Source organism: Capra hircus, chromosome 10 (assembly GCF_001704415.2).
Source record: "Capra hircus breed San Clemente chromosome 10, ASM170441v1, whole genome shotgun sequence".
NCBI lineage: Eukaryota > Metazoa > Chordata > Mammalia > Artiodactyla > Bovidae > Capra > Capra hircus.
This window is the reverse complement of record NC_030817.1, coordinates 16,018,937-16,041,304: the sequence shown is the minus strand read 5'-3', so window position 1 is coordinate 16,041,304 and position 22,368 is coordinate 16,018,937. Positions and strand designations below refer to the sequence as shown.

The 22,368-nt window shown below is 38.3% G+C and overlaps 1 protein-coding gene across 9 annotated transcripts in view; it reads left to right on the top strand.

Moving 5' to 3' along the window:
• TTLL5 (tubulin tyrosine ligase like 5) overlaps positions 1 to 22,368 on the top strand; it is a 313,608-nt gene that overhangs the window by 110,537 nt on the left and 180,703 nt on the right. For 4 of the 9 annotated variants that reach the window (XM_018053946.1, XM_018053944.1, XM_018053942.1 and 1 more), the window contains 5 exons: positions 724 to 827; positions 3,398 to 3,525; positions 6,742 to 6,825; positions 7,397 to 7,792; positions 15,498 to 15,682. In XM_018053946.1, coding sequence (XP_017909435.1) covers positions 724 to 827; positions 3,398 to 3,525; positions 6,742 to 6,825; positions 7,397 to 7,792; positions 15,498 to 15,682 — 897 coding nt within the window. Of the gene's footprint in view, positions 1 to 723; positions 828 to 3,397; positions 3,526 to 6,741; positions 6,826 to 7,396; positions 7,793 to 15,494; positions 15,683 to 22,368 lie in introns of all 9 variants that reach the window. The other 5 variants (XM_018053943.1, XM_018053941.1, XM_018053945.1 and 2 more) reach the window with 2 other exon arrangements.

The following is a 22,368-nucleotide window of genomic DNA, read 5'->3' as shown; positions in this document are numbered from 1 at the left end:
GTTTCCTGAGAGAGTTATACTTTGTTCTCTAGAACATTTTAGATTGTGACTTCCTTTTACAACCAAGCCCAGAAAATTGACTATTTAGTGAGACTAGTTTGCAAAGCACCTTTTGTCCAAGGGTCTTAGAATACTTTGGAAATGTCATTTTGGAGTGGGAGGAGCTGGGAGTGTGCTCATTTTTCAGAGAAGAAATCTGAGTCCTGGACATTTAAATAGCTTTTGTAGAATGTGCGGAATGGTCAATGCAAGATCAACACAACAGATCCATAGCTGCATAGCTACTCTAGCTCTGTTGAGAATTCTGTCTTATATAAGTGAAGAATTTATACAATTTGGATGCTGCTATAGAAGTGTCTTGCAAGTCTGAGCTTTCCTTCTCCTAATTGTAACAAAATACAGTGTCTCTATTGTCATACTTCAAGTGTGACCACAGATATCACCAAGGTCTTTATTTTCACAGGGCTACCTGAGTATATAAGTAAAAACATGATAAAAATTTATGTTTATTCTGCAACTCTGAGTTGGAAACTTTACAATGTTTCATGAAATGATGGCAGAAAATAATATACCAAATTTATAGGTGGCCAAAGGACATTGAAGAAGTGGATGTCTTTTCTATAAAGACAAATTAACCCAATAATAATGAAACCAGATGATGAAGTATGCATTTATCAAGAGTCAGTTTTATCTTGTTTTTCTTTGGGATTGGGGACTGGATAGGAAACAGAACAAATGGCTGACAAGAAATCAAAGAAGAAACTTGAGGAAGAAGAGGAAGATGGGGTGAATTCGGAAAATTTTCAGGATTTCATCAGACAAGCAAGGTAGAAGACATTCTTCACTAATAAACTAGTACCTTATTCTTTCTTCCACACTGCCCCATTGAATTCCCAATATTCTCTTGTTTCTAACATAGATGTGAGTGCAATCACTTATAAGAAGAGAAAAAGGGTTTCATAGTCTTTGTGTCTCCATATCTCAGCCAATTATTGGCAGTTGTCATGGTTTCAGTTATCACAACACTGCTGCTGGGCATCTGGGCTATATCTCTAGACAGGCTTCAAAGTACATAGCACTTAGTGTGCTGAGGGAGCACTTTGGAAGTTTGAAGTTAGAGGCTTCTAGTGTTCACTGGATCTGAATTTATTCCTGGCCTACTGATGCAGTGGAGATGACCACATTTTGCCTACGTTGAGTGGGTTGAGGAGTTGGCAGTTTTTCAGTACTATGAGGGTTATGCCTAATTTATATAAAATAAAACAAGTCCTTCATGCTTAAGGTTAGCCTTTAGGGATTGAAAATATCAACATTCGGCTCTCTATCTTAATACAAATTAGCCAGGCCACTTTGTCCATTTTCAGTGTGTTCGCAAAGGAAGAAGTAATAAAGGCATTTAATTTTTAATTTTATAAGACTTGTCCTGGAGGGCTTTTTTCTTAAGTAGAGGACTGTACAAAACCACTAAAATAAACCATAAAACATTTGTAAATCTGCCTTAGTTAATCTTCAGTCATCAAAGTCCCAGTAGGGAGAAAAGCAGTAGAAAATCAACTCTTTGTTGATTTGTGACGTTAAGTCAGGTGGTGATTTATCAACCACCAACATAGTGTGATCTGTGTGTAAAACTCTGTACGCACCTAATTATAGCCCCAGGATCATGTGCTTAAACATACAACAAACAAATACATCATATTATAGGAGTTCATAATTGTGTAATGTTATTTTGTTGACATTCTTAGGCCTTGAGGAATATGGTTGATAAAGCAAGTATAGAAACAAAGCAAGAAATAGTTTCTTACCTCAACATTATGAAAATAGAAAAGAAAAAGAGGCTGGATTATATTCAGAAAATGGCTCTACTTTTAAAGTTAAAACATTAATTTCTAGTTCTTCCTAGAGATCTTCAAAATCTCTGAAATATAAAAAAAGAAACTAAAAAGCAACCTTTTAAGAGGTGAAGAGTGTTTCCCCTACCAGGCCTGTTTGTCTGCTAAAAATTAATTATATATGCTGTTAACCAATGATATAGACTTGGAGATAAGATATTTTAGAACATATTTACTACTGATTGTGGATTGTGGTGATTGTTGGAAATAGGCAGTAGCATCAGTTCTTTTATTACATTTGAGGTGGGACATGGATACCTGTGTGTGACAGCGTTAGCAAATTCAGTTTACCCGCAGGATGCCTTACATTATACAAGCATACATTATAAAGTGAGCAGAGGGTAAGACAGGAGGTGTAGAGCAGTTGATATTTTGGCCCACCTCAATCTTTCGCTTTTCTGGGAAGGGCCAAATAAAACACACTGATAGGCAGAGGCACTCATCTGTGTGCACCCTCAGCATGAGATCTTTATGGTTTCTCGAGTTGCTTTCTGGTGGCTCTTTGCTGCTTTGGAGACCTTGGAGTTTACCCTGAGATTCATAGAAGCAGTTTCTGGGATTGTCACTGCAGTGTATTCTGAAGCTGGGATATAGGTTCTTTGTAATGATGCAGGAGTATTTTGCTTATTTGAAGGTCACTTATCTGGAACATTGATAGGCTCTGTGAAAAAAATGCAAAAGGCCATTGAGAAGCTGCTACAGGTGTTAAAAAACCCAGACATCATATGTTTACTGCAAGAATTCTAGTAAACAGGCCCTCTTCTATTTCCTTATGCTTTTCATTTTGTGGGTGTTCATAAAAAATGCGTATAATTTCTATATTTGAAGTTACCTGGAGACTGTTTCAGTCTGCATTGTATAGATGGTAAGGGAAATCTTCCCTGGATACCCTAGTGAATCTCCTTATTTATGACAAAGTGACTCCTTTAGTGAATATACTCCAATTATCTAGAAGTGGTAGGTGGACAAACTGTCAAGGACCACATAATAAATATTTCAGACTTAGTGAACTCCATGTGGTCTTTATAGCATATTCTTCTTTAAAAATTTATAAACCATTCTTAGCTGGGAGCCGTGCAGGAACAGACTGCTGATCAGTTGTGGCCCACAGGCAGTTCCTGGTTGACCCCTGATTCAGAACATGGCTATCTGGTAGAACTTTCTGTATTGTAGCTACTGACTACTTGAAATGTGGCTATGTAACCAAGGAAATGGATCTTTCATTTTAATTCATTTAAATCTAAATAGTCACATATGACTAGTGGCTACCATATTGGACAGTGCAGATCTAGAAAATTCACTGTGGAATAAATAAAACCTTGCTGTGCTTTAAAATTTTCTGACTACTTCATTTATTTTCCTTTTTCACTATCTATTAATAGGGAGTTTTCAGCTCGTGCTTTTCATTTCCCCCTTCTTCAGCTTACTCCATTTCCATAATAAAGTCTGGCGGAAAGATTTTCCAGAACAGCTTCCTGTTCTGACCATCCTTTTTCTCCCCATTTCAGTGAGGCTGAACTGGAGGAGGTGTTGACTTTTTATACCCAAAAAAACAAGTCTGCGAGTGTCTTCCTGGGGACGCACTCAAAAAGTTCCAAAAACAGCAACAGTTTTTCTGATAGCGGGGCAAAGGGTGGTAAGTATGTTGGTTAATTAATATAAGAACAAGTGAAAAAGTGAGATGTGCGGAGGAGAACCAAAAATAATATGTTGCCTAAGCACTAATAGACTCCACGGTGGTGCAATTTTGTAGTTGTGGGGGTGGGAGAGTGAGGAAGCCTTGTATTTTTGTCCTAAAAATGGAAGAGGGCTATGTTGAAATTTTTCCCCCCATGAAAATTAACAGTAGAGAGTATTTTTCAAGACAAACTAATAACAGCTAACATTTTGTGAGAACTCATGTTACTGTCTATTGGAGATGATCTTATTTTTTTTACTTGCAAAAACCATATGGAGTAGGTGCTATTATAAAACTTCTCTACAGATGAGGAAACAGAGCTGAAAGAGGTGGAGTAACTTGCTCAGGGGTGCCCAGCACTGTCCAGCCGAGCAGGAATCTGAACTTTAGTCTTCCTGACTCAAAGTTTATGCTCTTAATCTCTGTTCTTCTGCTTCTTCTGATGATTACTTCTCACTCTCGTTAGGTTTTTTTTTGCTTCCTCCAGTTTATCACCATTTGCCTTTGAGGTATGAGAATTCTTTGTTGTGCGGGATTATTCCCACATACCTGGTGGGATGTCTCATATCCTTAGTAACAAGCCCTAAATGCTACTGTCTTCCTTCAGTCATTGTGATAACCCAGTGTTCCCACACGTTACAAAAATTTCTCACTTTTGGGGAACTCCAGGATTGGGGATTTTGAAACTGATGTGGACCAAACTATCCAGCCCATGTCATATGATCAAAAAAAAAAAAAAAAGCAGCAACACTCAGTTATAAACAAAGCTTGTGCTTTAAGCATAAGATTCATTTAAAATCTAGATGGGAGCATAAGACACAGATAACCAATATACTAATGTTGTAGTATGCTAACCGCTAGACTCAGAGATGTAGACTTCTTCGCTACTCTTAAGGTTATAGCCTAATGTGGAAAGAGCCCAAGACAATTGATCATCTAAAATGTAGGGTATGTTTTCCTGAGGAAGCAGTGTTAATGTTTTCAAAACTGATTAGCTGCAGAGGCTAGTCTACAAAAGCCTGTCTAGTTCACTGTATAATTGAAGTATTAGCAAAAATCCTTCTGTGTCCACCCTCTTTGAGCTTTCCTAAATCTAAGTTCTAAAGCTAATTTATTCATCTTTTCATCCATTCCTTTTACATATTTTTAAATCGACACCTGTTAAGTGTCAGACATTATGATAATAGTAGTTGCTAGAGAGAACAGGGACCAGGACTGTCACAGTTCTTGGCTTTATAATATTTATTGACTGCTTGATGAAGTTGTATGAGTAAATTCAGGAAGAAGGTTGATAGAATCCCTGAAAAGATCCTATAACTGTGTTGGGGAAGGGAGACAGAGGAGTTTTTGTAATGGAAGGGGAACTGTGTACTAACCCAGGGAGGTAAGGTCCCAGCTTGGCATTCAGAGAGTAACTTCTCCCCTGGCACTATTGGGGAAGCCCTGCCAACAGGTATAGCAGCACCTATTTGTACAGCTGGATCCTCAGAGATTCTGGGTTCATGTGTTAAGGATTACCTTTATATAGTAGAGTAAGTCCCCTACGTAACGAGTGAATTCCATTCTGAGAGTGTGTTCATAAGTCCAATTTTGTTTGTAAGTCCAACAAAGCTAGCCTAGGTTCCCAACTAAATACCATAATAGGTTTCTAATACTTTCCACACAAATAACACATAGAAAACAAACACAAAAAATAAAGCATTTTTAGTCTTCTAGTGCATACCTTGAGAAAGTTCAGCACTGTACAACGGGGCTTCCTTGGTGACTCAGAGGTGAAGTTCGATGTCTGGGTCGGGAAGATCCCCTGGAATAGCAGGTGGCAAACCACTCCAGTACTCTTGCCAGGAACTCTCATGGACAGAGGAGCCTGGCGGCCTACAGTCCATGGGGTCTCGAAAGAGTCGGCCACGACTTAGCAACGAAACAGCTGTACAGCAGCTGGCGTACAGGGGCATGTTCGCATCTTTGAAAGTTTGCAACTTGAAGGTTTGTCTGTAGGAGACTTACTGTAACATTCATACCTAGCAATTCCAGTCAAGATTAACTAACTGGACAGGCAGTAGGAAGGCCTCAATCAAGGGAACAACATTATGACATTTGGTAGTATTTGTTCTTGTTTCAAACATGAGCAAACAAGTGTGTGACAGTATTACCACTGCTGATAGTGGTGGAAAGAAAAGAATTCATATGTCCTTATTCCTTCATTCTGAAAGAGGATCTGTAAAATGGCCTTTCTTAAGGGTTTGTATGAACTTGGCCCTTGAGAAAAGATTTTGGGAATATTTCTCTAAGTATATGATTAGCTTGGCTGTTCTATTTCAAAATTCTGTAGTAGGAAAAGAAAACCTGATTTATTACAGTGGAAATTTATGTTACTAGAATGATTTTCTTATTGAATATGCTGATTAATAAGCAAATTCACTCAACTTATTCAAGGAAAACTGAGATTAAGATACAGAGCTGTTGTGGTATTCGGGTATCATCCCAACAAATACTGGGACTGTTATTTTCATCTCTTGGCAGTTCCCTGTCCATATGTATTGTGACTTCTTTACTCCAGTGGGTACCACCAACCAGTTTGGTCTGTTAGTTCCCCAAATTTGAATTCTTGACAGAGGCATCTTACTGCTCTCGCCTTTGTGCTAAGTCGTTTCAGTTGTGTCTGACTCTTTGCAACCCTGTGGACCGTAATCCGCCAGGCTCCTCTGTCCATGGGATTCTCCAGGCAAGAATACTGGAGTGGATTGCCATGCCCTCGTCCAGGAAATCTTCCAAACCCATGTCTCTTACATGGCCCGCATTAGCAGGCGGGTTCTTTGCCACTAGCGCCACCTGGGGGAAGGCCCTTTACCGCCCTCAATTACTGTCTTTCCCAGGCGGGTCCTAGCTTGTCGGCAGTCCATGGGTCACTGCCCTGGCTTTCCATATCTTTCCTGGGTTCGGTCAGCTGGAGCTGGGCTTTGGGCTAGCTGGGCTAGTTTGGAATCATTTGCTTGCTGTCCCACTCAACAGGGATGTGGACATGGCCATCCTTGGAAAAGTACAGTGAGAAATGCAATAGTCCTTGGCACCGATTACTAGTTGCCTTATATTCTGGAAACAAAATTATGTGTAGAGTGGTGCTCTAGTGTTTGATTAGTGACAGAACCTAAGCTCAGTACTTATTTATTCCAGATCACCCTGAAACGATGGAAGAAGTGAAGATAAAGCAGCCCAAACAGCAACAGACAACAGAAATTCACTCTGATAAATTATCTCGTGAGTGACTTCAAACCTGCATAGATTCGCTACTCTCAGATAAATCGCTTAATAAAAGAACCTCATCGGATATTAAATGATTTTAGGGCATGCAGCGTTACTCCAGAAAGCTCATTTTCTTTGTTTTTCCTTCTCTGTTAGAATTTCCTTTTATCTACTGATAACCTGTTAACATCTTTCCAAGGAATTTTTTACTTTCTTAATGTTTGAAATTCTGAGCACTTGTTTCTAGAAGGGTGAAAATCAGAGGGAGAGGAGTTAGCTCTCATTACCAGAAACTTTGTCCTGATGTCCTGACGTTTATAAAACATCCGTTCTGGTTGATGGAGGTAGTCGCAACACCAGCTTTTAACAAGGACTAGAAATGAACTATTTCTAATGCCAGATTGTCTCAGTGGGCAAAATTCATTTAGTTCATGATGAATGCTCATTAAAATTTGTATTTTTCGTAGTATCTGTTTCATGCTAAGGTTAGTTTGATGTTTAAAAATGTTCATGTTTACATATAGAGACTATGTGTTAGTTTTTCCTAACATGATGTGTTTTTGTTTGTTTGTTTTTATTTTAATAGGATTTACCACTTCAGCAGAAAAAGAGGCTAAATTAATCTATACCAATTCTTCTACTTCTTTCTCTGGTCCTGCTGCTACCCTTCTGCAGAAAATTCCCAACACCCACTTGTCATCTATTGTTACCACCCCTGACCTTTCACCAGGGCCGGGCCACCATTCTCTATCCCAGATCCCTCCAGCTATCCCCAGCATGCCTCACCAGCCAGCAGTTTTACTGAGCACAGTCCCTGACAGTGCTGCTCTCTCCATGCATCCTGGGACACAGAACGTACCAAGCCCCGCTGGCCTGCCACGCTGTCGATCAGGCAGTTACACCATTGGCCCCTTTTCCTCTTTCCAAAGTGCTGCACACATCTATAGCCAGAAACTGTCTCGTCCCTCTTCAGCAAAGGCAGGTGAGTGAGAAAATGAAAGGGAGTCCACAATGTCAGCTCCTCCCCAGCCCCAATGAAAAAAGAATGTCATCTCTTCCCTTTGCTTTTTCTTTTGAAAGATAAAGGGACGCAGGCTGTGACTAAGGAAAAGTCTTGCATTTGGTCCAGTGACATTCATTCACTGATAAGACAATGCAGTGCTTTCTTTTAGGTGCTGAAGATAAAGAGATGAATAAAATAGGGCTTCTATTTGCTGGGAGCTTACAGTGTGGTCAAGAGATAATTGTGATATCTGTCTTTTTGTTGTTGAGTTGTAAGTGTTCTTTATATATTTTGGGTACGAGTCCCTTGCCAGATATTTGATTTAGAAGTATTTTCTCATTCTGTTGTTTGTCATTTCATTTTCTTGATGCACAAAAGTTTTTAATCTTGATGAAATCTAATTTATTTTTTCTTTTGTTGCTTGTGCATTTGATATCATATCTGGGAAACTATTGCCTAACCCAAGGTCACAAAGATGTCTGTTTTTTCTAAGAATTTTATAGTTTAGGTCTTTTATCCATTTTGATAGATTTTTTTTATATGTTGTGGCATAAAGGTCTTAACATCATTCTTTTGCATGTGAATATTTAGTTGTCCCAGCACCATTGGTTGCAAGAGTATTATTTCCCTGTTGAATTGTCATGGCACTCTTGTGAAAAATGATTTAATCTCAAATGTAAGCGTTTACTTCTGGAATTTCAGTTCTGCTCCACTGATCTATGTATCTGTACTTATGCCAGTACCCCGTTGTCTTCATTACTGTGGCGTTAGAAATAGCCAATATATATTTCTATTTTCCTTTATTTAAATTAATTTTTATTGGAATATATTTGCTTTACAATATTGCATTAGTTTCTGCTGTGCAGCAAAGTGAATCAGTCATATATATACATATATCCACTCTTTTTTAGATTCCCTTCTACTGTAGGTCATCACAGAGCATTAGGTAGAGTTCCCTGTGCTGTACAATAGGTTCCAATTATTTATCTGTTTTATTCATAGAAGTGTATATATGTCAATCCCAATCTCCCAATTTATCCCATTCCCTCTTTGCCTCTTTGGTGTCCAAACATTTCTTCTCTACATCTGTTTCCCTGTTTCTGTTTTTCAAATAAGATCATCTATACTGTTTTTCTAGATTCCACATATATGTGTTAATATATGACATATATTTGTTTTTCTCTTTCTGACTTAACTTCACTCTGTATGACAATCTCTAGGTCCATCCACATCTCTACAAATGACCCAGTTTTGTTCTTCTTTATGCCTGAGTAATATTCCATTGTATATTTGTACCACATCGTCTTTATCCATTCCTCTGTTGGTAGAGATTTAAGTTGCTTCCATGTCCTGAATAAATAGCCAGCATATATTTCTTAGTTGGTATCTGATTTCAAATGAAATGGATATTATAATGTGAAATTTGAATCAGAGGTACTAAATGGTCTATTTTAATGTCACAAATATAAATATGTACAAATATGTGTATTTCTGCTAATTCTGAGTGATTATTCTTATGACTTAATCTTCTAAAATGAATATAATAATACTTAATTATGTTCTGATTTAAATTTTCTCTCCTGTGTGAAAAAAATTCAGTAAGGTCAGTGCCTCGAATACCTTGTGTTATCATCAGAACTTCTTTTTTAAACCTTTCTTTTTCATACATTTCCCAGAGAATGGTAAGGAACAAAAGAAGCTAGTCGGTTTGAAAATATTTCCTAATTTCCATTGTGATTTTTCTTGACCCATGGATTGTTTTTATTGTTTAATTTTCACATAGTTGGCATTTTCTGTTTTTTTGTAATTTCCTTTTAGCTTATTTCCACTATGGTCAGAAACCATACTCTGAATGGCTTAAACAGTAGTGGACAATAATATATAGCTAATAATATCTAGTTGACTACAATAATAACCTATACGTGATTGGAGTCAAATTTTTCTGTGCTGATTGAATACTTTGGGAATGAGGTTAAGATATTATTTGAACTTTTTCATGATATATATGCTGTATCATGTTTCAGGGGTCACCACTGAAAAAATTAAAATATGAACACTTAAACATTTGGGAAGAGAAATGAATTGGGCCTGGGGAAACACCTATAGACATAGAAGCACAGAAAACACAAAGCTTAGATAATGCAAGAAATGGAAGCTTAAAGATGGTAAACTGAGTCCTAATATATGAAGAATCACATGAATATAAACGGACTGAACTTGTTAGTGTCAGATTGATTATTTTTCAATCCAACTATATGTTGTTTAGCAAAAAAAGACACTTGTAAAAATAAGGACGTCGAATGGTTGAAAGTAAAAGAATGAAGAAAGAAATGCCAAAAAGTCTAAGTTTAAATAATATCTTAACCTCATTCCCAAACTGTATTGATCATTTCAGTAGATACATAAAAAGAATTTGATAAAATTCTGTACTCATTCATGATAATAATTCTCAGAATACCAACCAGAAAAAAGTGATATAGCTATATATTAATATATACTAAGTTTACTTAGCATGAAAGTGACAGTTGTTCACTCATGTCTGACTCTTTGCGACCCCATGAACTATACAGTCCATGGAATTCTCCAGACCAGAATACTGGAGTGGGTAGCCTTTCCCTTCTCCAGGGGATCTTCCCAACCCAGGGATCGAACCCAGGTCTCCTGCATTGCAGCTGGATTCTTTACCAGCTAAGCCACAAGGGAAGCCCTAACTTAGCATATATTAACTTATATTAGGCTTTAAGAGGTAAAATTTTCTTCCCAGATCCAGAGAGTAATTACATAAAATAGAAAGTTTGGTTCAACAGAAAGATAATAGTTCTAACTGCACCTAACAAAATAACCTCCAAAATAGTAAAACAAAAATTGATACACCTACATGAGGAATCTGTAAATCCACTATGTTAGTGGAAGATTTCCAATGATTTCTATTACTAATAGATAAAGACATTTTATAAATCAGCAAAGAGAGGGTTTGAAGATATCATAATAGAAATAAAAGTTTAGAGTTGAAAGATAATGAAAAAACTTCCATATTTAAATGTGTGGAGGGCAATGAAAAACAGTATTTGGAGGGACATTTACTGCCTTAAATACTTATATTTGAAAAGAAGGAAGGCTAAATGTCTGATCTCAGATGTTATAAAAACAGCAATATTATAAATCTAAATAAAGGAGAAAGAGAAAAGATATCTTAAAGAGCAAAGACGAAAGTAAAAATGACAGATTTCAAAAATAGAGAAAATATCAAAGCCAAAAGTTCTTTGAAAAGCCTAAGGTGGTGGAGCAACCTTTGGTGAGATTGATCAGGAAGAGAGAGAAGACATGGATAAATGATATGAAGAATGAAAAGCACACAGAAAATACAAATTAGCTTAGGTGAAAAAAATGATAGAATACTGTTAACCACTGTGTTCCAATAAAATTGAAAATCTACACAAAATAAGTAAAATTGGCTCAAGAAGACAAAGAAAGCCTGAATGATATTGTAACTATTAACATAACTTATACAATAAATTTCACAAAGAAAACTTGAGCCCCAGGTGATTTTATAGATGAATGTTGACAGCCTTTCAAGGAAGTGATAATTCTAATCTTAAACTTGTCATAGAGCATGGAAAAGAAATAATAATCCTTAAATCATTCTGTATGGCTAGTTTAATCTTGATAACAAAACCAGTTATGAACAGTATCAGGGAAATTACAGACTAGAATCATTTATGAACACAAATGCAAAAATTCTAATCAAAATATGAGCCAACCGTATCCAGCAACAAATGAAAAAGATAAGATCCCATGAACAAGTTTATCCAGGGAATACTAGAGGGTTTAAAACAGTAGAAAATCTATAAATATCATTTGTTATATCAACAGATTAAAGGAGAAAAACTGTATTCATCATTTTAGTAAATGCAGAAAAAGAATTTGGTAAAATTCTATACTCATTCATGATAATAACTCTCAGCATACTAGGAAGAGAAGGACATCCTCATTAAAAAGGGTATCCATCAAAATCTCACCATAGACGTTAATGTAAATGGGGAGATACTGAAAGCATTCCCTTTAAGAGAAAGAAGAGGATGCCTACTAGCTTTGCTTCTATTCAGTGTTTTACTGGAGGTCAGGATCCAGCATAACAACACAAGAAATTAAAAATATAAGCATCAAACAATAGGAATTAAAATTTACTTATTTATTTACAAATAATATGTTATCTACATAGAAAACTGAAAATAAGCTATAGATGCATTAGAAATAATTATTTTAGCAGTATATATGTCTATAAGATCAATATTAAAAATCTATTAGCAACAAAGAATTAGAAAACTTGCTTTATATTGTGGTAAGACATACATATTGTCATACATGTGGTCAAGAAGCAACAGTTAGAACTGGATCTGGAACAATGGACTGGTTCCAAATTGGGAAAGGACAGTATACTGTCACCTTGCTTATTTAATTATATGCAGAGTACATCATATAAAATGCTGGGCTGGATGAAGCACAAGCTGGAATCAGGATTGCTGGGAGAAATATCAATAACTTCAGATATGCAGATGATACCACACTAATGGCAAAAAGCAAAGAGGAACTAAATGCCTCTTAGTGAAGGTGAAAGAGGAGAGTGAAAAAGCTGGCTTAAAACTCAACATTCAAAAAACTAAGATCATGGCATCCAGTCCCATCACTTCATGCCAGATAGATGGGGAAACAGTGAAAACAATGAGAGACTTTATTTTCTTGGGTTCCACTGCAGCCATGAAATTAAAAGATGCTTTTTCCTTGGAAGAAAAACTTTGAGAAACCTAGACAGCATATTAAAAAGCAGAGACATTACTTTGTCCACAAAGGTCTGTCTAGTGAAGGCTATGGTTTTTCCAGTAGTCATGTATGGATGTGAGATGGACCATAAAGAGGGCTGAGCACCGAATAATTGATGCTTTTGAACTGTGGTGTTGGAGAAGACTCTTGAGCTTCCTTTGGATTGCAAGGAGATCCAACCAGTCAATTCTAAAGGAAATCAATCCTGATTCTTCATTGGAGGGACTGATGCTGAAGCTGAAGCTCCAATACTTTGGCCACCTGATGCAAAGAGCTGACTCTTTCGAAAAGACCCTGATGCTGAGAAAGACTGAAATCAGGAGGAGAAGGGGATGACAGAGGGCAGGATGTTTGGGTGGCATAACTGCCTCAATGGGCACGAGTTTGAGTGAGCTCCGGAGGATGGTGAAGGACAGGGTGCCTGGCGTGCTGCAGTCCATGGGGTCGCAAAGAGCTGGATGTGATGGAGCGACTGAACAACAGCAGAGACATGCATAATATGAAGTTTACCATTTTGTCTGTTTTTAAATGTACAGGGGCATTAAGTACATTCACACTGCTGTGCAACCATATCACCACGAAAATGATGTTTTTAAAAAAACATTCACATAAAGACTATAAGCCGTCTAGGCATAAATTTAGGAAAGACTTAAAAAGAAATTTTGTAAGACTTTGTTGAGAGAGAAAATATAAATAAATATATAAATAGACTGTGCATGGATGGAAAGACTTAATATCATAAATGTTTTCATCAGATTTATCTCTGAATTCAATACGATTCCAACCAAAATCTCAACAGTTGTGTTGTCCTTGACAAGGCTCATCTAAAATGATAATGGAAAGGCAAAAGACCAAGGGTAGTGAGAACCTACTGAAGAAGGAAAAATGGTGGACAAATATCTTAATAAGAATATGAAGATAAGATCATTAAGAAAGTGCAGTATTGGAAAAGGTGCAGAGTGACCGGTGAAACAGGATAGAAAGTTGGAAACAATCACAGAGAGATGAAACTTTGATATATGACAGATGGAGAAGGATGCATTTTTTCAATAAATGGTGCTGGGACAACTGGTTATCCATATAGGAACAAAAGTGAAATTAGATCCCTGCCTCATACTATCCGTATAATCAATCTCAGATGCAGACTTTAAACTCTAGAATAGATTAGACCATCTTTAATAACTTATAGTAGGAAACGAAAGTAAAAACATAAGCAAGCCTCCTTCAGAAAGAAAAACAGACAATAATGGTCTCAGAAAAGAGGTAACATGCTCAACATCATTATTAATCAGATGAATCTAAGTGAAAACTACAGTAAGATCTTCCACCCTCTTAAAAGACGGAAGAATGAAGATATTTGACAATACTAAGTGTTGGAGGGGATATTGATCAGCAGGAAGGCTTGAATTTTGTTTGTGGTAGTGGAAAACATACCGTTGTGTTGTTATCACATGAATTTGTAAATTCATATACTCTCTGACTCAACTTCTAGCCACATACTCAAGAGAAGTCCCTCTGTACATGCTCCAGAACATGTACGCAAGAGTGTTCACAACTGAACTGTTTACAATGGCAATAAGCTGGCAGGGACCAAAATAACCATCAATGAGGAAACAGAAAGATAAGTTGTAGTGTGTTTCCAAAATGGAATACCAAGTGTCATGTAAAGTTAATGAATTTCAGCTATACTGAGAAGGATAAATATTAGAAGTATGATATTAACAAAAACAAGTCCCAGGAAATTACTACAGTAAGCTACCATTTTTATAGAGCTCAAAACAAGCAAAATTAACTGTATTTTAGGTATGCCTACCCACATAGAAATGAAGAATAAAACTATATTTTAAAAAAAGAAGGGGATGAATGATAAGGGGAGATTAAGAATGAGAAGGAACCCATAGGTTGATGCATCTATTGTAGATAGTATTTTATATGTGTCAAATAATATAATAAAGCAGTGTCATCAAATTGTATATATAACAATGATCATGGTTATATAAGCATTAAAAAGACAGAAAGGAAACACATAGTGTTTCCACTTTTCTGACTTTAATTTTTTTCCCAATGGGTTGTGTGACGTATCATAGAACAAATATGAACCTTGATTATTTATTAAATAATTTCTTTTTGCCAAAATTTCAGAGCTCAAAAACAATAGATTTCCCTGATATTATAGTTGAAAGAAGAAATCTGAACGAGAAATCAATTGAAATTTGGTAATACAGGATTATTAGTGTTTTTCTAAATAAATTCAGTTTTGCTTTTATCCTTCTTTTCCTTTTTGAGCTTTGTAAGAAGGATTATGGGGCTTCCCAGGTGGTGCTGGTGGCAGAGAACCCGCCTACCAGTGTGAGATTCGCAGGTTCAGTCCCTGGGTTGGGAAGCTCCCCGGTGGAGGGCGTGGCGGCCCATTCCAGTATTCTCGCCTGGAGAGTCGCTTGGACAGAGGAGCCTGGCGGGCTGCAGTGTAGATGATTGGACAGTGGCCGCAGCAGACTACTGGCAAGTCCTGTCACAGAACAAGAACAGCAAGAATAGCAGCAATTTTCAAGGCTGCACTTTTTTTATTCATTAATTTTAGGATCAATTATTCCCCACTAAGTATGATGAAAATTCTTTTTCTGTGAAGGATTCATATTATGTAAAAGCATAGTTATGGATGCCTGTAACGATTTGGTGATAGGAAGAGATCCTCGGGTATAATAAGGGTATGCGTTTACTTCTGTGAGCATTTGAAGATAGGTCCTTGCTCCTCTTGTTGTCAAAGATCCCTGGGATTCAGTGGAATATCTATTGGTTGTCATCATCCTAAGTTTTTCTAATCTTTTTTTCCTAAGTGGATGAAAGCTTTTCTCTTTAGCAGGTTCATGCCATCCAAACAAGCAGCATTCAGGAGTGGCCAGAACCCAAAAGGAGGGAGAAGATGGCTCTTCATACAGCAAACGGTACAACCCAAGTATGGTTACGGCCGAACTTCAGCGGCTGGCCGAGAAGCAGGCGGCCAGGCAGTATTCTCCATCCACTCACATCAGCCTCCTCACCCAGCAGGTATGGGCACTTTGGGGTGTCATGGAGCTTTTAACCAGTGGATAGGATTAACTCTATGGTACTCTGTCCTTCCCTGTCTTTACTAATGCCCATATGCTGATGCTTATTGAATGAATGTTAGTTGGTTTTTTGAGGTAAAGAATGTTAGCTAAAAGTGTTCAGCTTTAAAGAAAGGATTTCTGTTACAGGTATTGCAAAGTTAAGTCTGCTGCTAGCTGTGATGTAGTTATTTCGTGGACAAATAAACTCATGTTCAGTTGTAAATATACTTTTAAACTATCTTTAAAAATAATTTATTTCATTGGTAAAATTTTCCAATGAGTTCTAGTCTTATAAATCTTTTTACCAGAATGCCATAACGCTACCTTTTACTTTTTAAACTATACTACCTTTCATCTCTTGATGTCGGGATGTTTTCTGGGCACTGATTAATGAGTTATTTCAATAAGCCCTCATCCAAACCATATCATTCTCCCCATTTTTCAGATGGGGGGAACTGAGGCTAAAAGAGTGATATAATCAAGGTCATCCAGCAAGCTTGATGAATACTGGGATTTTGACTTTTATGTTGTATATATGTTGACTAGCTTACAACACAGTAAAGTTAGATGAAACTTTTAAGAACTATAGGATTCTTTTAGCCCTTCTTGCTGATTATCTCTGCGGTATTTAACTGGAAGTAGAAGCCATATTTTTTCCTTTTTCTTAATGCGAAATGGCATCAAAATCCTCCAAAGGAATTATTATAATTCAAGTCCAAAGTTACAGTTTTCGGTATCTTCATAGTGTCATATTCTTTAATTGGTGACAAGTTCTCTGTGCTGACTTCAGTCATGTCTCACTCTTTGCAACCCCATGGACTATAGTTTGTCTGCCAGGCTCCTCTGTGCATGGGATTCCCCAGGCAAGAATCCTGGAGTCCGTTGCCGTGCTCTCCTCCAGGGGATCAAATCCACGTCTCCTATGTCTCTTGCGTTGGCAGGCAGGCTCTTTACCACTAGCATGACCTGGGAAGCCTCACAGTCCTCCACTGATAATCAAATCTAGGAAAAAAGTGAAGCCATAGACTACTTCAAGTGCATGCTAAAAGCAGGCAACACACTGCTCCCTGGTGGTGCCCTACTTTTCTCTGTAAAATTACGGGCCATAATTCAAGCTTTACTTCCGCCTCATCCCAGAGTGTGAGGTTGTAATGAATTTTCTTTTTCAAATCTTTAATAGTTTGAAGGGTGCAGCTAAAAAGCCTAATGTGAATTAGGAAGTAAAGAATCTTGTACAGGCAGCGTTGAGACTTGAAAGTAATTAATAGTGAGATTTTAGTGACAGAATGATGTGAAAAAAAAAAAAAAAGAATGAGAAGGAATCGTGAAATGTGCAGTGGCTATGCGGAGGGGAAAGGGCCGGTGATCCGCGACACTGTTTTCACTGGGTCACTGACTAGAGTATGTTTCTAGTTTTTAATGAGCAACGAGAAGCACTAGACCTCAGTTGTGACCTAAATCAAATCCCTTACGCTTATCCAGTGGAGGTGAGAAATAGATTGAAGGGACTAGATCTGATAGACAGAGTGCCTGATGAACTATGGACAGAGGTTTGTTACATTGTACAGGAGACAGGGAGCAAGACCACCCCCAAGAAAAAGAAATGCAAAAAAGCAAAATGGCTGTCTGAGGAGGCCTTAGGAATAGCTGTGAAAAAAAGAGAAGCGAAAGGCAAAGGAGAAAAGGAAAGATATACCCATTTGAATGCAGAATTCCAAAGAATAGCAAGGAGAGATAAGAAAGCCCTCCTCAGTGATTACTGCAAAGAAATAGAGGAAAACAATAGAATGGAAAAGACTAGAGATCTCTTCAAGAAAATTAAAGATACCAAGGGAACATTTCATGAAAGATGGGCTCAATAAAGGACAAAAACTGTATTTGGAAGGAATGATGGTAAAGCTGAAACTCCAGTACTTTGGCCATCTCATGCGAAGAGTTGACTCATTGGAAAAGACTTTGATGCTGGGAGGGATTGAGGGCAGGAGAAGAAGGGGACGACAGAGGATGAGATGGCTGAATGGCATCACTGACTCGATGGACGCGAGTCTGAGTGAACTCTGGGAGTTGGTGATGGACAGGGAGGCCTGGCGTGCTGCGATTCATGGGGTCACAAAGAGTCGGATATGACTGAGTGACTGAACTGAACTGAACTGAACAGAAGCAGAAGATATTAAGAAGAGGTGGCAAGAATACGTAGAAGAACTGTGCAAAAAAGATCCTCACTACCCAGATAATCATGATGGTGTGATCACTCACCTAGAGCCAGACATCCTGGAGTCCAAAGTCAGGTGGGCCTTAGGAAGCATCACTACGAACAAAGCTAGTGGAGGTGATAGAATTCCAGTTGAGCTGTTTCAAATCCTGAAAGATGATGCTGTGAAAGTGTTGCACTCAATATGCCAGCAAATTTGGAAAACTCAACAGTGGCCACAGGACTGGAAAAGGTCAGTTTTCATTCTAATCCCAAAGAAAAGCAATGCCAAAGAATGCTCAAACTACCGCACAATTGCATTCATCTCACACGTTAGTAAAGTAATGCTCAAAATTCTCCAAGCCAGTCTTCAGCAATACATGAACCAGATGTTCAAGCTGGTTTTAGAAAAAGCAGAGGAACCATAGATCAAACTGCCAACATCTACTGGATCATCAAAAAAGCATGAGAGTTCCAGAAAAACATCTATTTCTGTTTTATTGACTATGCCAAAGCCTTTGACTGTATGGATCACAATAAACTGTGGGAAATTCTTCAAGAGATGGGAATACCAGACCACCTGACCTGCCTCTTGAGAAATCTGTATTCAGGTCAAGAAGCAACAGTTAGAACTGGACATGGAACAACAGACTGGTTCCAAATAGGAAAAGGAGTACATCAAGGCTGTATATTGTCACCTTGCTTATTTAACTTCTATGCAGAGTACATCATGAGAAACGCTGGGCTGGAAGAAGCACAAGCTGGAATCAAGACTGCTGGGAGAAATATCAATCACCTCAGATATGCAGATGACACCACCTTTATGGCAGAAAGTGAAGAAGAAGTAAAGAGCCTCTTGATGAAAGTGAAAGAGGAGAGTGAAAAAGTTGCTTAAAGCTCAACGTTCAGAAAACTAAGATCATGGCATCTGGTCCCATCACTTCATGGGAAATAGATGGGGAAACAGTGGAAACAGTGTCAGACTTTATTTATTTGGGCTCCAAAATCACTGCAGATGGTGATTGCAGCCATGAAATTAAAAGACGCTTACTCCTTGGAAGGAAAGTTATGACCAACCTAGACAACATATTATAAAGCAGAGACATTACTTTGCCAGCAAAGGTCCATCTAGTCAAGGCTATGCTTTTTCCAGTGGTCATGTATGGATGTGAGAGTTGGACTTTAAAGAAAGCTGAATGCCAAAGAATTGATGCTTTTGAACTGTGGTGTTGGAGAATATTCTTGAGAGTCCCTTGGACTGCAAGGAGATCCAACAGGTCCATCCTAAAGGAAATCAGTCCTGAATATTCATTGGAAGGACTGATGTTGAAGCTGAAACTCCAATACTTTGGCCACCTGATGCAAAGAGCTGACTCATTTGAAAAGACACTGATGCTGGGAAAGATTGAAGACAGGAGGAGAAGGGGATGACAGAGGATGAGATAGTTGGATGGCCTTACCGACTCAGTGGAGATGAGTTTGAGTAAACTCCGGGAGTTGGTGATAGACAGGGAGGCCTGGCATGCTGCAGTCCATGAGGTCGTGGAGAGTTGGACACAACTGAGTGACTGAATCGAACTGAACTGAGAAGCACCGAGACATTAAGAAATTTTCTTTGCAATTGTAGTAGAAGTCATAGCTGATATCAGTGTTTACATATTTTCACCTGTCATTTGGCAGACGACAAAGCTTGCCAAAATGAAAGGATCCTGATCCTGTGGGAATCCAAGGTGACTGTATCCTTATCAGAAAATCCTTCCCATTCAATCTATTTTATCTAAGAAGAATTTAGTGGCAGTGAATTAAAATTCCATCAGACTTCCCTTTATAGGGATCTAAATTCACTTAGATGTTGGCCTTAACTTTTTGGTGAATAAACAGAGTGGTTAGTGCAGTACTGAAGGAGGGATTGTAGTGGGAAAGGACTGGATAACCATCTAAAGACCTGCCTTCTACTAGCTGTGTGATCTTGGACACGTCACTCAAATTCTGTACACCTCACGGTCTTTATTTGTTGATGAGGAAAATACAACAAGGTCATGAAGGCAGTATGCAAAAACCTTTCTGAAAAGTCTACATGCTGTATGCTTGGAAAAAATCACTCTTTCAACTATAGAAGGCTCTTAATAACTAAAGGTTTGTGATTTGATTTGAAGTCAGTTTTTGGATTAAACACTGTGTTACCAAAATGAATGTTGCTGTTGAAAAGTTCAAGTTATGTGTTATTTGTGTTATTTCTCCTCAGATAAAGTAATTCCTTAATTTGGAATTTGGGGAATTCTTCTATTGTTCTTTTTCTGGTAAATAATAACATGTTATAATGACTTAATATGGGCCCTGGGACGTCTGTTTACTAGCCATTTCCTTTTGCTCCTAGCTGTGTTTGAAACAAAGTGCCTTGGTTGCTTATTCACGGAGGCAAGTGATAAGGTGTCTGTGGTTCTGGTGAGAGGTGCACCTCCAGTCAGAACGTGCTGAAAGGTCCACTCTCCTCTCCGGACTTGGGGTGTGAACCTTTAGCTCAGCTCACCGGAAGCAACTCTGTGTACAGTAATTCCTTCAAATGTTTCTAATTTCCTCTTATCGGTCCTTAGTTCCTTATTTTCAATTCCTATTTTGCGTCTGTGCTTTTTTTTCATGAATCTTTTCTTCCCTCCTTCCCTGTTCAACAGGATATATTCTTTCTGTTATAGTTTTTTTTAATTGGTCATCTTCTTGTTTTATCTTTGCTAACTTCCTTCCTTCTGCATTCTACAGCTTTATTTTGGTATTTCCTCCCAATTTCTTGAATTGAGCACTTCCTTTATTTTCACTCGTTTCTTCTTTTTTTTTTTTTTAATTTAACGCTGTGGATTTTCCTGTGTGTCTTGCTTGAATTATATGCCATGTTGTTGTTCAGTTGCTAAGTTGTGTCCTACTCTTTGTGACCCCATGGACTGCAGCACACAGGCTCCCCTGTCCTTCACCATCTCCCAGAGTTTGCTCAAACTCTTGTCCATTGAGTCGATGATGCTATCTAGCCATCTCATCCGCTGTTGCCCTCTCCTCCTGTTGCCATCAATCTTTCCCAGCATCTGCCTTCAATCTTTTCCAGCATCAGGATCTTTTCCATTGAGTCAGCTCTTTGCATCAGGTAGCCAAAGTATTATATTCCATAAGCCCTGATATATATCTCTATATTACTTTTCTTGGCAAAGTGTTAAGAGATCTTCCACTAAATAAGGTATGCTGATTTAAAATTTTCATGCTATCTTGGAAGATGAGTATAAAAAAATTGAAATTTGGGGCTTGCCTGGCAGTCCAGCAGTTGAGACTCTGTACTTCCATCCCAGGGGGAGTGGATTCAGGGAACTAAGATCCTGCATGGAGTGTGGCATGGTCCCCCTCCCCCGAAAATTTGAAATTTGAGGGAATTTCTGAAAAAGAGTTGCTTTATATTGTCTATGATTTCAGCTACTTGACCATTAAAGCTTTTAGTCGCATTTTCCATAAAACTTTTTATTCAAATGCATTCTTTTAACTCATTCATTCAAAAACATTGTATTACACTCTTAGGAGTGTTCCAAACCTTAATGCTAAACCACAGGGATGATACAAGACAATAGATCTCAGTGTGAAGTAACTCACAGTGTGGTATGGGGAACAGCCACATAACACAGGATAGAAGGTGTTATTAGAATGTGTTATGGAATGTACTCGCATGGGATATGCACCAGTGTTTCTAGGGAATAACAAAACCACCAGAGGGTACCTAACCCAGCACGTGGGTGGGAGTGGGAGTGCCAAAGCCGCCTCCTTGGAAGAGATTACCCCTGCACTGAATCTTAAGGGTAGGCAGGTGGGTGGCAGAAGAAGGGTGGGGCAGGCTCCAAAAGAAAAGCTTTAAATGTGTGTACGTGGGGAACCAGAAAGCTGGTGGTAAGCGATGTTGGAGCATAGGGAGTCAGCAGAAAGCAGCTGAAATGGACGCCAGAGGAGAAGACAGGGCTGATTCAAGGAGCGCTTTGAATGACCTGTAAAGGAACTCGGCTCTTTATCTCAACAATGACCGGAGCCACAGAGACAAATGGGCCTTGCCTTTTAACTGTCTCACTTAGGCAGCTGGGAGGAGGATGGGTTGCAGGATGAAGCAATGGCATCTCCTTTTCCTCCCTGCTCGCTAGTGAAGATGCTGAGGAACAGTGAATTAGCCAAAAGAAAAGAAAGCAAAGTACTCGGACAACCTACAAATTTATACAACTTTAAGTTGCCCATCATTTCCGTTAGATGCTAGATTCTTACGAATTTATTTGGCTAAAAACAGGACTTCATTTATCTTGTAACTACTTTTACTATTTCTGTTATGATTTAAGCTTATTTATAGCCTAGAGCATACAAGAATATTGAACTTGCCCTGCCACCACGAAGTGGCCACTGTGGCCACTTTGGAAGTGTTTGCATATGCTTGGAAACTA